The sequence below is a fragment of the Schistocerca serialis genome, chromosome 1 (genome assembly GCF_023864345.2).
Source record: "Schistocerca serialis cubense isolate TAMUIC-IGC-003099 chromosome 1, iqSchSeri2.2, whole genome shotgun sequence".
Taxonomy (NCBI): Eukaryota; Metazoa; Arthropoda; class Insecta; order Orthoptera; family Acrididae; genus Schistocerca; species Schistocerca serialis.
The window spans coordinates 279,693,670-279,706,615 of NC_064638.1; the positions used below are offsets into that span (position 1 = coordinate 279,693,670).

Below are 12,946 nucleotides of genomic sequence, written 5' to 3' on the forward strand. Positions count from 1 at the left end.
AGACCACCATTGCTTTGATTGTGTCAACAGGAAAAACACTGAAATTACAAGGTTGCACCAATACTGTTACGGAATACAAAGGAGGGACAGGTTGAACTCTAGGAAAGTATCAGAACGGCGGACCACCAATAACAGTGCACTGATTTCGCAAGACCCAGAAGGGACATTTCGGAACACGGACACTGGTACATAATCTTCTGCAAAATAACACTTAATAACGACGTATCACATGTGCGTGGGCGGCCTCTGTCAGCTATGATGGATTGCTGTTCTTTGTCGGCCCCCGCAGTCCTTGCTGATATACGGCTAATCCCCTGTCCCGTGAACAGTTCAGCGGAGTATATTAGCGGATCTGCAGCGAGCTTACAGGGTTTTGAGGTCGACAGTGAAGGTCCAGGCAGGAGTGATGGCTCTGCTGTCGTCAATGCTGTGTCTGGTGCTCGTGCTGGCCGCGTCGATCGCGCAGGAGGCGGAGGAGCCGCTCCAGTGGTGGCAGACGGGCATCATCTACCAGATCTACCCCAGATCCTTCAGGGACAGCGACGGGGATGGCGTGGGTGATCTTAAAGGTGTGTCACGAGAACTAACTATCTGGCGGCGACAGCATTCTACGGAACAATCGGCTAAGAAGTAACACCATGCTTTGAGTTATAATTATGTAGAATTCTCCGTCCGTTTTGTCAGTGTAACATCAAATGCGGACGCACAATTTATACCGCCTCACAAAAAGTGAACCATTCATTGGGGGAAGAGGAGACGTAATTAAGAAATTTCCTGGAGGATTAAAACTGTGTGCTGGACAGAGACTCGAACTTGGGAACTTTGCCTTTTGCGGGCAAGTGCTCTCGCGAGTTCGAGTCTCGGTCCGGCACACAGTTTTAATCTGCCAGGAAGTTTAATATCAGCGCACACTCCGCTGCTGAGTGAAAATCTCATTCTGGAAACATGCCCCAGGCTGTGGCTAAGCCATGTTTCCCCAATATCCTTTCTTTCAGGAGAGCTAGTTCTGCAAGGTTCGCAGTAGAGCTTCTGTAAAGTTTGGAAGGTAGGAGACGAGGTACTGGCAGAAGTAAAGCTGTGAGGACGGGGCGTGAGTCGGGCTTGGGTAGCTCAGTTGTTAGAGCACTTTCCCGCGAAAGGCAAAGGTCCCGACTTCGAGTCTCGGTCCGGCACACAGTTTTAATCTACCAGGAAGTTTCATATCAGCGCATACTCCGCTTCAGAGTGAAAATTTCATTCTGGAGACGTAATTAAGTTAAATTTAATTTGTTAAATCAGTGAAATTTGCAAAGTACTCGGAACGATGACCCAACACCAGAATGACGTTGTAGTCCCTCTGACATAATTGCATGAGTGATTCGGGTGGCAATGGTGTCATGTAGCCATTGTATTTTGACCTGAGGCAAGCGAGCCTCTGTTGTAATTATTCCTTGAAATCATATTTACTGGCACTGGGACAGAGTTAACGTCCGAAATGGTCACATACTTATTCTGTCGGGGACATATCTGAGAATCTTGCTGGCCGCAAGGTTATCTCAACATCACGCAGACATTTAATAGACACACCTTTCATGTGTGGAGCATTGTCCTGTTGAAAAATGGCACCACGATACTAGCGCATGAGAGGTAACACATGAGAACGCCCGATGTCCGTGAAGTACCGTTGTGCCGTCAGAGTTCCCTCAACCACCACCGCCCGAGACCTGAATTCATTCCTGATGGCACCAGGATTAACATCACTGTGGCTCTCCAACACATTGTTCGGAATGCACCTGTATGCAGAACGCCGCCATACTAGCCGTCCATGATCAACCGGCACCAGTCATCAGTAGCGTATGCGTCCCGATCATGGTACCACTCGAGATACAGCCGTTTCTGTCGGGGTGTTAACGACAGCTACGCTGTGACTGTAATTATTTAGACCGGCTGCTATTAGTGTCCGATCAATGGTGCAGGACGACTCAGAATGTCGCAGGTAGTCCGTTACTTATTCTCGGATGGCAGGCACTGACGTGAAGTTACATAACTGACTATTACATAAACATCAAATCGGGTCTTCTGGGTGCTTCACTTCTTTTGCTAGCTTAAGAGTCGTCAAACACATTTTCACCGACGTTTTGGCAGATATTTACAGTTCCGTTTTTGTAGATGGAATAGGCCAGACAAATGTTACACATCATACGTTTCATCCGACGTCCAGTGCAAGCGGAAAACTCCGCTTTGTTTCACGTTACAACGAAATCTCCATTCGATAGAGCGGTCTCAAATTAGTATAGCATGATATTAGATTTAGCGATGCGTAATGTAAAAGCTGAAGAATAAGCAGTATCCCAGCAGCGACTGAGCTGCGCTGCTACGTGGCGGTAAGACAATGCGATGCAGTAACAAGTTGGTCAAGGACTGCTGCTGGATTACCAGATATTCTTCGTGTTTCACAGTCCCTTTTAACCTGGTAAAGAAAATATCGCACTAGACTAATCTGGGACAGCTTTGACGAATAGGTACGTGAAATTTCTCTTGAAAAATATTTTTGTTTGTAACGGGAGACCAACCAACGCTTTCCGTTGACACCGGGAGACGCATTACAGATGTGGTCGACAGTGCTTATTTGGAATGACTCCAGACACACATTAAAAAACGAAATTGCAAATATCTGCGGAAACACAGGAGAAAATATACCTGATGATGCTTATGAGAGACACCTGGTATACAGGGTGAGGAGAAATTAGCGCACTCGGACTTCGCAGCGCGATTCCTCACATACTAGCAACGCAAAAATCTCTGTCACGAAATTTCGTCCTTCGCCTCTTTCGGACAGTAAATGGACTTTAAAGATTGGCAATCTGTCTACACTGTAATGACATGTACGGTAACTACCTTTGTCAGCAGACAGAGCAGCGCTTTGTAGTTGGTGCGGTGGACAGCGTTTTGGATTAGCATGCACGACATCAAGGGTTCGATTCGGGTTTGAGGCGTACTTGCTTTTCTTTGCTAAATGTAGTCTGCGTGGTACGGTACCTGGCGTTTTAATCATCATACAGCGGTCACAGTAGGTCTTATACAAAACATTTGCTCTTGCGTACTACGAACACAGGAAATGAATTATAATAGCTTTTATTGGTCAGCTTTTATGGAAGCCTTTTGCACGTCGTGGACGCGAATTTCGCACCACTGCATCTACTAGATTCCAAACCTGTTTTCTGTGCGCCCTCCCCCAATGGTCCCATCGAAATTATTTGCAACGAATGTTGCTAGTTATACTGGTGACGTAAGGCGATAACGAAAAGTAATGGACCCGAGCGTGGCAACAATAATAGTGTTAACTGGTGGGAACATTAGGGGAGGGCACTCGCAAAACAAGTTTGAAATCAAGTAGATGCAGTGGCGCAAAGCAATACGCGTGCACGATGTGTAAAAGGCATCATTAAAAGCTGACGACTGAAAACGATTGTACTTCCATTAGGAGTACTTAAATGCAAATGTTTTGCAGCAGACCCTATGTAATAACTGTATGACGGTTAAAAAACAAGGTACAGTACCACGCAGACTAATTTCAGCAAATAAATACAAATAACCCTCAACCTAGAGTCAAACCCTCGACTTCCTGCATACTAAAGCAAAACGCTGTCACCTGCACAATTTACACAGAACTCCTGCCGTACGTTGACAGAGTTTGTAAATGTACATTTGATTACAGTGTTGCCAGATTGCAAATATGTAACGTCCATTTACTGCCCGAAATACACTATGTCACCAAATTATCTGAACACCTGGCTGAAAATGACTTACAAGTTCGTGGCTACCTCCATCGGTAATGATGGAATTCAGTATGGTGTTGGCCCATCCTTAGCCTCGATGACAGCTTCCACTCTCCCAGGCATACTTTCAGTCAGGTGCTGAAAGGCTTCTAGGGGAATGGAAGCCCGTTTTTCACGGAGTGCTGCACTGAGGAGAAGTATCGATGTCGGTCGGTGACGCCTGGCACGAAGTTGGCGTTCCGAAACATCCCACAGGTGTTCTATAGGATTCAGGTCAGGACTATGTGCAGGCCAGTCCATTACAGGAATGTCTTTGTCGTGTAACCACTCCGCCACAGGCCGTGCATTATGAACAGGTGCTCGATCATGTTGAAAGATGCAATCGCCATCCCCGAATTGCTCTTCAACAGTGGGAAGCAAAAAGGTGCTTCAAACATCAATGTAGGCTTATGCTGTCATGGTGGTACGCAAAACAGCAAGTGGTGCAAGCCCCCTCCTCGCAAAACACGACCACACCAAAACACCACCGCCTCCGAATTTCACTGTTGGCACTACACACTTTGGCAGATGACGTTCACCGGGCATTCGTCTTACCCTGCTATCGCATCGCCACGTTATATATCGTGATTCGTCACTCCACACAACAATTATTCACTGGTAAATCGTTCAGTATTTGCGCTCCTTACACTAACTGAGGCGTCGTTTGGCATTTACCGGCGTGATGTGTGGCTTATGAACAGGCGCTCCACCATGAAATCGAATTTTTGTCACCTCCCGCCTAACTGTCATAGTACTTGCAGCGAATCCTGATGCAGTTTCGAATTCCTATGTAATGGTCTGGATAGATGTCTGCCTATTACACACTACGACCCTCTTCAACTGTCGGCGGTCTCTGTCAGTCAACAGACGAGGTCGGCCTGTACGCTTTTGTGCTGTACGTGTCCCTTCACGTTTCTACTTCACTATCGCATCGGAAACAGTAGACCTAGGGATGTTTAGGAGTGCGGAAATCACGGGTGCAGACGTATGACACAAGTGAAACGCAATCACCTGGCCACTTTCGAAGTCCATGAGTTCCGAGTGTCGCCCCATCCTGCTCTCTCACGTTGTCTGATGATTACTGAGGTCGCTGATACGCAGTACCTGGCAGTAGGTGGCAGCACAATGCAACCAATATGAAAAACGTATGTTTTTGGGGGTGAGTGGACTGCTGTAGCCGGTTGTGGGGTTGTTTACCACTGAGGGATACGGCGGGGACGAAGTCTCTCCGTCGTTTCTAGGTCCACGGTTCTATACAATACAATACAATAGATAGGCCGAGAATTTTGTTGGCAAGAATAACGGGATGACAGTTTTGAAATACCATATGTTATCAGTACTACAAAAATTATAAATGATAAAATTTTCTGAGCTCTCCTGAGAAAGTGCCGGTAAAATGTCCATTTCTCTACACTTTTTGGCGACGCAGCAGTCGCAAACCTCAAATATAAATAATAAAAAACTCTTATAATCGTTCGTGACCTCAGACTTTGGGGCGTGGCTTACGTTAGACGAGAAGGGAAATCTAATAACGTAGACATATGAGCTGAGCGAAACGTTTACTGCCGTGTTACACTTAGGATGAGAGGAGTATGGCGTTAGGCTGGAAATGCCTTCGTTGCTGTGGGTGGTTTCAGGTCACGAACATACCACAGCTGAGCCTCGCTATTGTCCTTACTTTGTTTCTGAAGTAGCTCCATTTTTCCATCTTCCGTATCCTGGTTGGATACAGAAGACATTAAGGTAGCTTCGAGGTTGCAGTACGGGAAGTGGCTGTTAAAATCCGGAAGTATCGCAAATAACGTATTTTTGTTATTGTGTGCAGACAGTATAGTAGAAAGGATACATGATTAAGATTATAAGTGATTTGGATGTATACTCTATGTGGAATGTTGTTACACGTCTGGCAGTTACGGACTAAGTGGAACTGAACTTGGATGACGCACACCAATACCTCATTCCATACTGCTTCAGTCCTATGCCAGGGTTAATCAATCGCTGTCGACTGGTGGCGGGCTAAAATCTCTGCAACCTGCGATCAGATATTTCAGTGAGAGAGAAATCTGCAGATTGTGCTGGTCAACAGCCGAACACACGATGTATCGAGATTGGACAGAACAGCGCGGGTAATCTCAGAATCACCACCTGAAGAGAAGGCCTCGGCGTACGTTACGTCACGCACAGCGGTCCAGCCTTGGCGAGGCGCTGCGTCGACAGATTCGAGGCCCACGATATTCAGTCTTTCTCAAACGATTTTACAGAATCTACCCGGAAATAAATTAATTTCTACGTTTCCTGTAGCTTCATATATTAGCTTCATGGAGAAGTGACCATCGTTTCGCTAACGGTCATAGTTATTGTGAAGTTTCACATAGAGGTAACAAAGCCGAAAACGCAGCAATGAAAAATAATGGTAATTATGAATTTCCATTTGGTGCGTATTTCACCATATGTTGCTGTCATGAAATGTAACTAACTTCTTGAAATTTTCTTTAAACTTGGGAGAGGGTCATTATCAGCTGTGTTAATGAAAAATTATGTAATTTTAGAATCTGTTTTGACGTTTTTTGCTACAGACTAGAACTGACCCAATAAAAATCTTTTGTGAACAAAGTGACGAGTAAGAGAACCTTGCCAAATATTCCTCAAAGTCGCTTCCACTGATAAATAAAGAGATACAAGAGTCAGTGCATCGCTCGGGTCAGGGATACGAAGAGAAGGATGGTGGGCTATCTGCTGCAATTTTTCAGATGTCACAGATAACTGAAGTTTAGAAAGAAAATCTTGTGACAAATTTCATTGTGTCAGTTTACAGTAACATAAGAAAATAAATTTAAGTTTTTCATACTAATAAATTCTCTTTTCATTAGTTGTCAATGACTCTTAAAACATTACAGTCTCGAGAAAACGGATTTTATGTAGCACGTTCACTTCCGATTGTTTGAATGAAATTTTCGTAAGTTCCCTCATATCTCGTAAACCGTTCGATATATCAAAATGAAATTTTGGCATGTGATAGACACAAAGACGTGACAATTTTCCCACACTGTTAACATACGGAACTTTATCTAAGGCGATATAGCAGAAGCTACAGATTTTATTTTTTGAAACGAGTGCTGCAATTTTTAAGAGTCATCGATGTTTCGGAGAAGAGAACTTGTCAGTATGAAAAACATGAAATATCTTCCCTTATGTTATTGTAAACTGACAGAATGAGACTTTCCTTAACCTATTAACGTCTCTGCTTACCAATTGTTTGTTTAATACGACATTCTGTTTCAGGATTCAGCCATAATAGGTAATGCAGCATGAGTTTGTGCAAATTATACTGTGTATTCCAAAAGAAGCAACATTAAAACTGTGGTGTCACCGCCAGACACCACACTTGCTAGGTGGTAGCCTTTAAATAGGCCGCGGTCCATTAGTATACGTCGGACCCGCGTGTCGCCACTATCAGTGATTGCAGACCGAGCGCCACCACACGGCAGGTCTAGAGAGACTTACTAACACTCGCCCCAGTTGTACGGACGACTTTGCTAGCGACTACACGGACGAAGACTCTCTCATTTGCCGAGAATATAGATAGCATAGCCTTCAGCTAAGCCAATGGCTACGACCTAGCCATTAACAGTATATTGCATGTATCTAAAGAGTCTAACTTGTATCGCCAAGAGCGATGTACACCAATGATGGATTAAAGTTAAGTATTCCAGCAGCTACGTACTTTTCTTTATAGCATTCATTACGTATCCTGTTTCAGACCTCACGCCAGCCTGCTTGAGTTTAACGCGTGCATTTCGGCCTCTGCATCGTGATGGCTGGGTGTTGTGTGCTGTCCTTAGGTTAGTTAGGTTTAAGTAGTTCTAGGGGACTGATGACCATAGCTGTTAAGTCCCATAGTGCTCAGAGCCATTTGAGCCATTTTTGAGCATTTCGGCCTTCTATAGCTATACAACAAAAACTATAACAAAAAAAAAATGCAGCCGTTACTCATAATTGATGATACTTCTTCAAAGGAGAAAAGGTTAACATTTCAGATAAAAATAATTCGCCATTTCTGTTACATTTTAGTGAAATTGTGTAACCCATCGTATTTTTAATGGCGAACATCACTGATTGAAACTTACTAATGGATTTTCTTCGTATTCTTCATCTGAGAAATATGAAAATAATTCACAATAAATAGTGTATCATCTTTTCGTTCTCATCCCATTCAGAATGAAGTAATGAAAGTCTTCACCTTAATTTTCTTTAGTTGTGTTAATGAAAAATTATGTAATTTTAGAATCTGTTTTGACTTTAATGACTTGTTAACCACAGGTAAACAGGCACCAAATTTTTTAATTCTGATAGAATAATTCGGCCTTTTTTTCTGCAGACTGGAACTGACCCAATAAAAATCTTTTGTAAGTCTGAATCTGTGAACAAAGTGACGACTAGCAGAACCTTGCCAAATATTCGTCAAAGTCGCTTCCAGTGATAAATAAAGCGATATAAGATTCAGTACATCGCTCTGGTCAGGAATACGAAGGGAAGGATGGTGGGCTATTTGCTGCAATTTTTCAGATGTCACAGATAACTGAAGTTTAGAAATAAAATCTTGTGATAGATTTCATTGTGTCAGTTTACAGTAACATAAGAAAATAAATTCAAGTTTTTCATAGTAGCAAATTCACTTTTCATTAGCTGTCAATGACTCTTACAAACATTACAGCACTGGTTTGAAAAAAAAGGGTAGCTTCTCCAGTATCGTCGTAGGTAAAATTCCCTTTGTTAATGTTATGACAACGTACTCTCCGTTTTACCTTCCGTCATTTGCCTCAGTCACTTTTCGATATCTCCGAAAATTTACGTTGTATGAGGGGTCTTATGAATATTTCATTCAAATGATCGCAAGTAAACTTGCTACATAAAATTCATTTTCTCGAGATCCCTTTTTAAGTTAAAAAAAAAAATTGAAGAAGCTAGCCACATCTCATGCACAGCAGCTGTAGTCGAATATACACCAGAAGCAAATACATAGCGACACTTAAGTTTCATTGCTACGTTTTCGAATTTGTTACTTATATGAGAAACATGACAGTAACTATTAGCAGTAGTGAAATGATGGGCACTTCACCATGGGGCTGACGTACAGGTATGAGTCTCCAAGTAACGTAGAAAGCAACTTTTTTACCGAATAGATTCTGCAAAATCGTTTGAGAAAGACTGCAGTCCGTGCACATCGAATCGGCCAGTGCAGCGCCTCGCCATGCCTGGCCACTTCGCATGACATCAGACCAAGCACGCCACGGCCTTCTCTCTAGCTAGTGGTGGTGGAAACATGCGGTCTTCCGTTATCTTGTCGAAAGATAAAGTCACGTAGACTTGGAAAACTGCGTGCAGCCGACGGCCTTATCACGTCATATACACCTACTGTCGAAATTGCAAACTATGTGAACCAGAGGTGATCGTGACCTTGTGCCCACCGGCAGCCCGTAGCATTACACCAGGTACTAGACGATGACGAATGGAATCGGGCAACTTTTGTCCTCCATACACGTATACTTCCAACATGATCATGGCCTTTTATTTCTTTTTTTTTCAGTACCAGCAGTCATGTCAGTAGACGACGAGGTACCATACCTGTGGCCATTGTTGCCGTTTGGCACTCCACAGTCGATGAAGTACGCAGTTCGTGGTCTAGTGGCTAGCATTGCTGCCTCTGGACCACGCGGTCCCGGGTTCGATTCCCGGCCGGGTTGGGGATGTTCTCTGCCCAGGTACTGGGAGTTTGTGTTGCCCCTCACCATTTAGTCATCATGATCATTCGTGACAGTGGCTCGATTGGACTGCTGATGACTGCTCAGTTGAGTGCCCCACAAACCAAACATCATCATCATCACTGTCGGTGATTCTGTTTGCTGCTGCCTCATTGGAAGCCCGAAAAATGGTCACTGTGCTAGCAGTCCGTAATGCTCCAGACATCGTCGCACTGTCCCAGTGGATACTTTTCTTGCTGCAAACAAACCCATTTCCCAACTTGAGGCATGTGACGTAGCCGTAAAATCTTGCACAGGCGAGTGAACAATGTCTCTCCTCTCGGGCGGTATTTGTATGGTACCGGTGAGGTACTGCATGAAGTTGCATATGGCTCTCCAGAACCTATCGATTCCATATTCGCATAGCAGTCGTGGGATACGGACCCAAGTGAGTAGCAATGCCGCCCAGTGATAACTCACGCTCCATGGGCCACAAACACGTCCCTATCGAATTCCATATGTGGTGCTGGAGCTTTCTCCTTCTTACACAAACCGTAAGACAACCTTCTCACATACGACCAGCATTCAGATGCGATCTCCGAATGTGTAAACTCTTGCGTAATGTTTCATTGCATACAGAATGTAGATGGCATTACTACTGCAAACCCCATGTGTGCTTAAAATGTTTACCGTTACCCAAGACGTTAATAAAGAGGCAGACGCGCCTTTAAGAAAAAAGCGGAAATTATTGTGAACAACGGAATGACTAACACGCAGAATTCATAGCCCCAGCTGTGGATCCTAAAGTAGAGAACTTCATAGTATTAAATTTGATATTAATGGAAGGTGTTAACAGAAACAAGTTTTAAATGAACACATTAATTAATTCAACTGAAAACACACGTTAATCACATATGACTATGAAAGCAGTTCAACTGATATTACAAAATGTGTCCTAGGAGAATTATACAAAGTAAACCTGCTGGTTTTCAGCGTTACTTGAACGTAAATCTGAACATTCGTTATGGACGCAACTGACATTCTTCTATTCCTACAAATGCTGTGACTGTTCCCTTGACTGTTAGATTGACGAATGCATGCTTCTCCTAAAGCACTGTCAGGCTTGAGACATAACTGCAAAGATTTGATTAAATGCGGACGAAGGGTTGTTATATGACTCCGGTGCTGCTAATAATGGCCACCGTAAATATTCGGCGTGACACTTGCAGAAATATGCTAGTGCCTGTGTGGTATAGGGTGAGGGTCGTGCTGTCGCGAACACGAACTCTGCACCCTGATTGGCTGCAAAGATACGCACCAGATCTGTGCCACCCCATCTCTGGACGAACTCTTTGACCCCTCCATAACTCTGTCTCACAACCAAGTCTCTGTGCTCTAACTGAATCAAGCAGACTCTTCTTTTCTTCCTGCCAAATAGGTCATCCCTGCCAATCGCTGAATAAGTACAGTCAGTCAGCGAATAGCTTAATTCCTTTATACAAAAACAATCAATCCAAGAAGGAGTGTCACGCTAAAATGTCAATGACTTTACAATCCACCCTTTTTTCTCAAAAAACTGTTGCTTCTGCCTCTGCTTTGGGACATCACAAACATTTTTACCAATTATACCGTTCCACGCCAAGCAATTAACTTTGTATCAGAGGTCGTCCTTTTATTTCTTTTTATTTATTATTTATTTATTTATTTATTTTGGCAAGCTGTGTCCCTTTAGGAAAGCGTAAGACTGTTATCTGTTGAAAGAACTCTTCAAAACAGGAAGAGCGCCAGCCTCACACTAATAAACTTTCTTCCGTGTCCTCGGCGTGTCCCCAGTACTGGAAGTGGCTCACCAATGCACCATAGCTCGCATTCTCTGGAGCTCGCCCGGTGAGGTGACTTTCGTTGAGGCAACAACTGAGTTTGTCTCTTTGTGCATACGTCAGACGTGCTTTTTTCGTTACAATGGACAGTGCTGTACTTGTCCAGATCAAGAGTTCTGCACTGTTCCCATACATTCAAAAAAGTAGAAAGAAAGGAAGACCTGCGCCACGTTAAATGTACGTAATTAAGATTTCAAGTTAGTTGGAAGTCAGTACGATTGTTGTAGTCCAATCCCTTTTATAAACATTGATGTTGTATTCTACCCTCTCATTATCCTCTAAGTGGAGCGTTATTCTCATATTAAATGAAGAGGTGCATGCCAGATGGCTTGCTGCTTCTCACTATTACCTACTTAGCGCAGTTGCACTAAAATGCTAATCAACATTGTAGAAAGAGACAGATTGTTACTTCATTGGCGACTCCATGGCGTGTTGTGTGCATCACGACCAAATAGCGGATTGAATTGGAAGGAAAATCAGCATTGGCTGTATTTTGTTGTTTTATTATCAGAAAAATCGATTTTAGGTCACTTAGTGACCATCCTCAATGCTGTAATATACAATTGAAATTGGTAGGCACTGGTATCAAGCTATAACCTCAAGCTTAGAGCGATCACATAGGATGCTCACTAAGTGACCAAAAATCGGTTTTTCTGACAATAAAACAACAAAATACGGCCAATGCTGGTTTTCCTTCCAAAATTGTTACTTACTGTAAAGACATGATGTATGTGTGTGTGTGTGTGTGTGTGTGTGTGTGTGTGAGTGTGTGTGTGTGTATCATCGACGAAGACTGTGGTCGCAAGATTTAAGTGAGTGTCTTTTAATTCTGCCCGTCTGCAACTTGACGTGTCTTCTTTATGGTAAATAACAATCTGTCTTTTCCTGCATTGTCCATATTCCTCCTGGAGTTTCCATGTAGTACACTTGTTACCAATTTAAAGTTTGTTGCTTACCATCTGCATGGTACTACAATTATAAAGCCTGGCACTGTAAGTCACTGTTGGCGTTTCAAATACACGTAGCATGCAATACTTCCAAGTCGCCCTTGTATTTCACTGGTTGTGTGTCATCTGCTTCCACAGGTGTAACGGAGAAGCTGGACCACCTAGTAGAGGCTGGTGTAACAGGAGTCTGGCTGTCTCCGTTCTTCAAGTCGCCTATGGTTGATAATGGTTACGACATCTCCGACTTCACAGACGTCGATCCTGTTTTCGGCACCATGGAAGATTTCGACGAATTACTGGCTCAAGCCCACGATAAAGGTAATCAATCCAGTTTGATATTTTTATGGTCATAATTCATAACTGTACTGAGGGCACTGAATATGATGTCAGTCATCGGATGCTGAAGCAGATGCGGTGCATTTGCGTCCATACAGTCTGGGCAGAAATGGTTTCACAATGCCCCACACTTACAGAAAACCAACGATGGCCCCGAATGGCACTGCGGAGGCGACGTGACATCTGTTCTTCAAACAACTGTGGTCGTCCTTTGCAGCGGTTTACACGTGTGGAGACGTTGTCTC

At 43.6% G+C, this 12,946-nt stretch overlaps 1 protein-coding gene across 1 annotated transcript in view; it reads left to right on the top strand.

Moving 5' to 3' along the window:
- Positions 1 to 406: 406 nt before the first annotated feature.
- LOC126466081 (uncharacterized) overlaps positions 407 to 12,946 on the top strand; it is a 309,668-nt gene continuing 297,128 nt past the window's right edge. Inside the window, exons 1-2 of the mRNA XM_050096360.1 lie at positions 407 to 569; positions 12,504 to 12,683. Of these exons, the coding sequence (XP_049952317.1) occupies positions 407 to 569; positions 12,504 to 12,683 (343 nt within the window). The remainder of the gene's footprint in view (positions 570 to 12,503; positions 12,684 to 12,946) is intronic.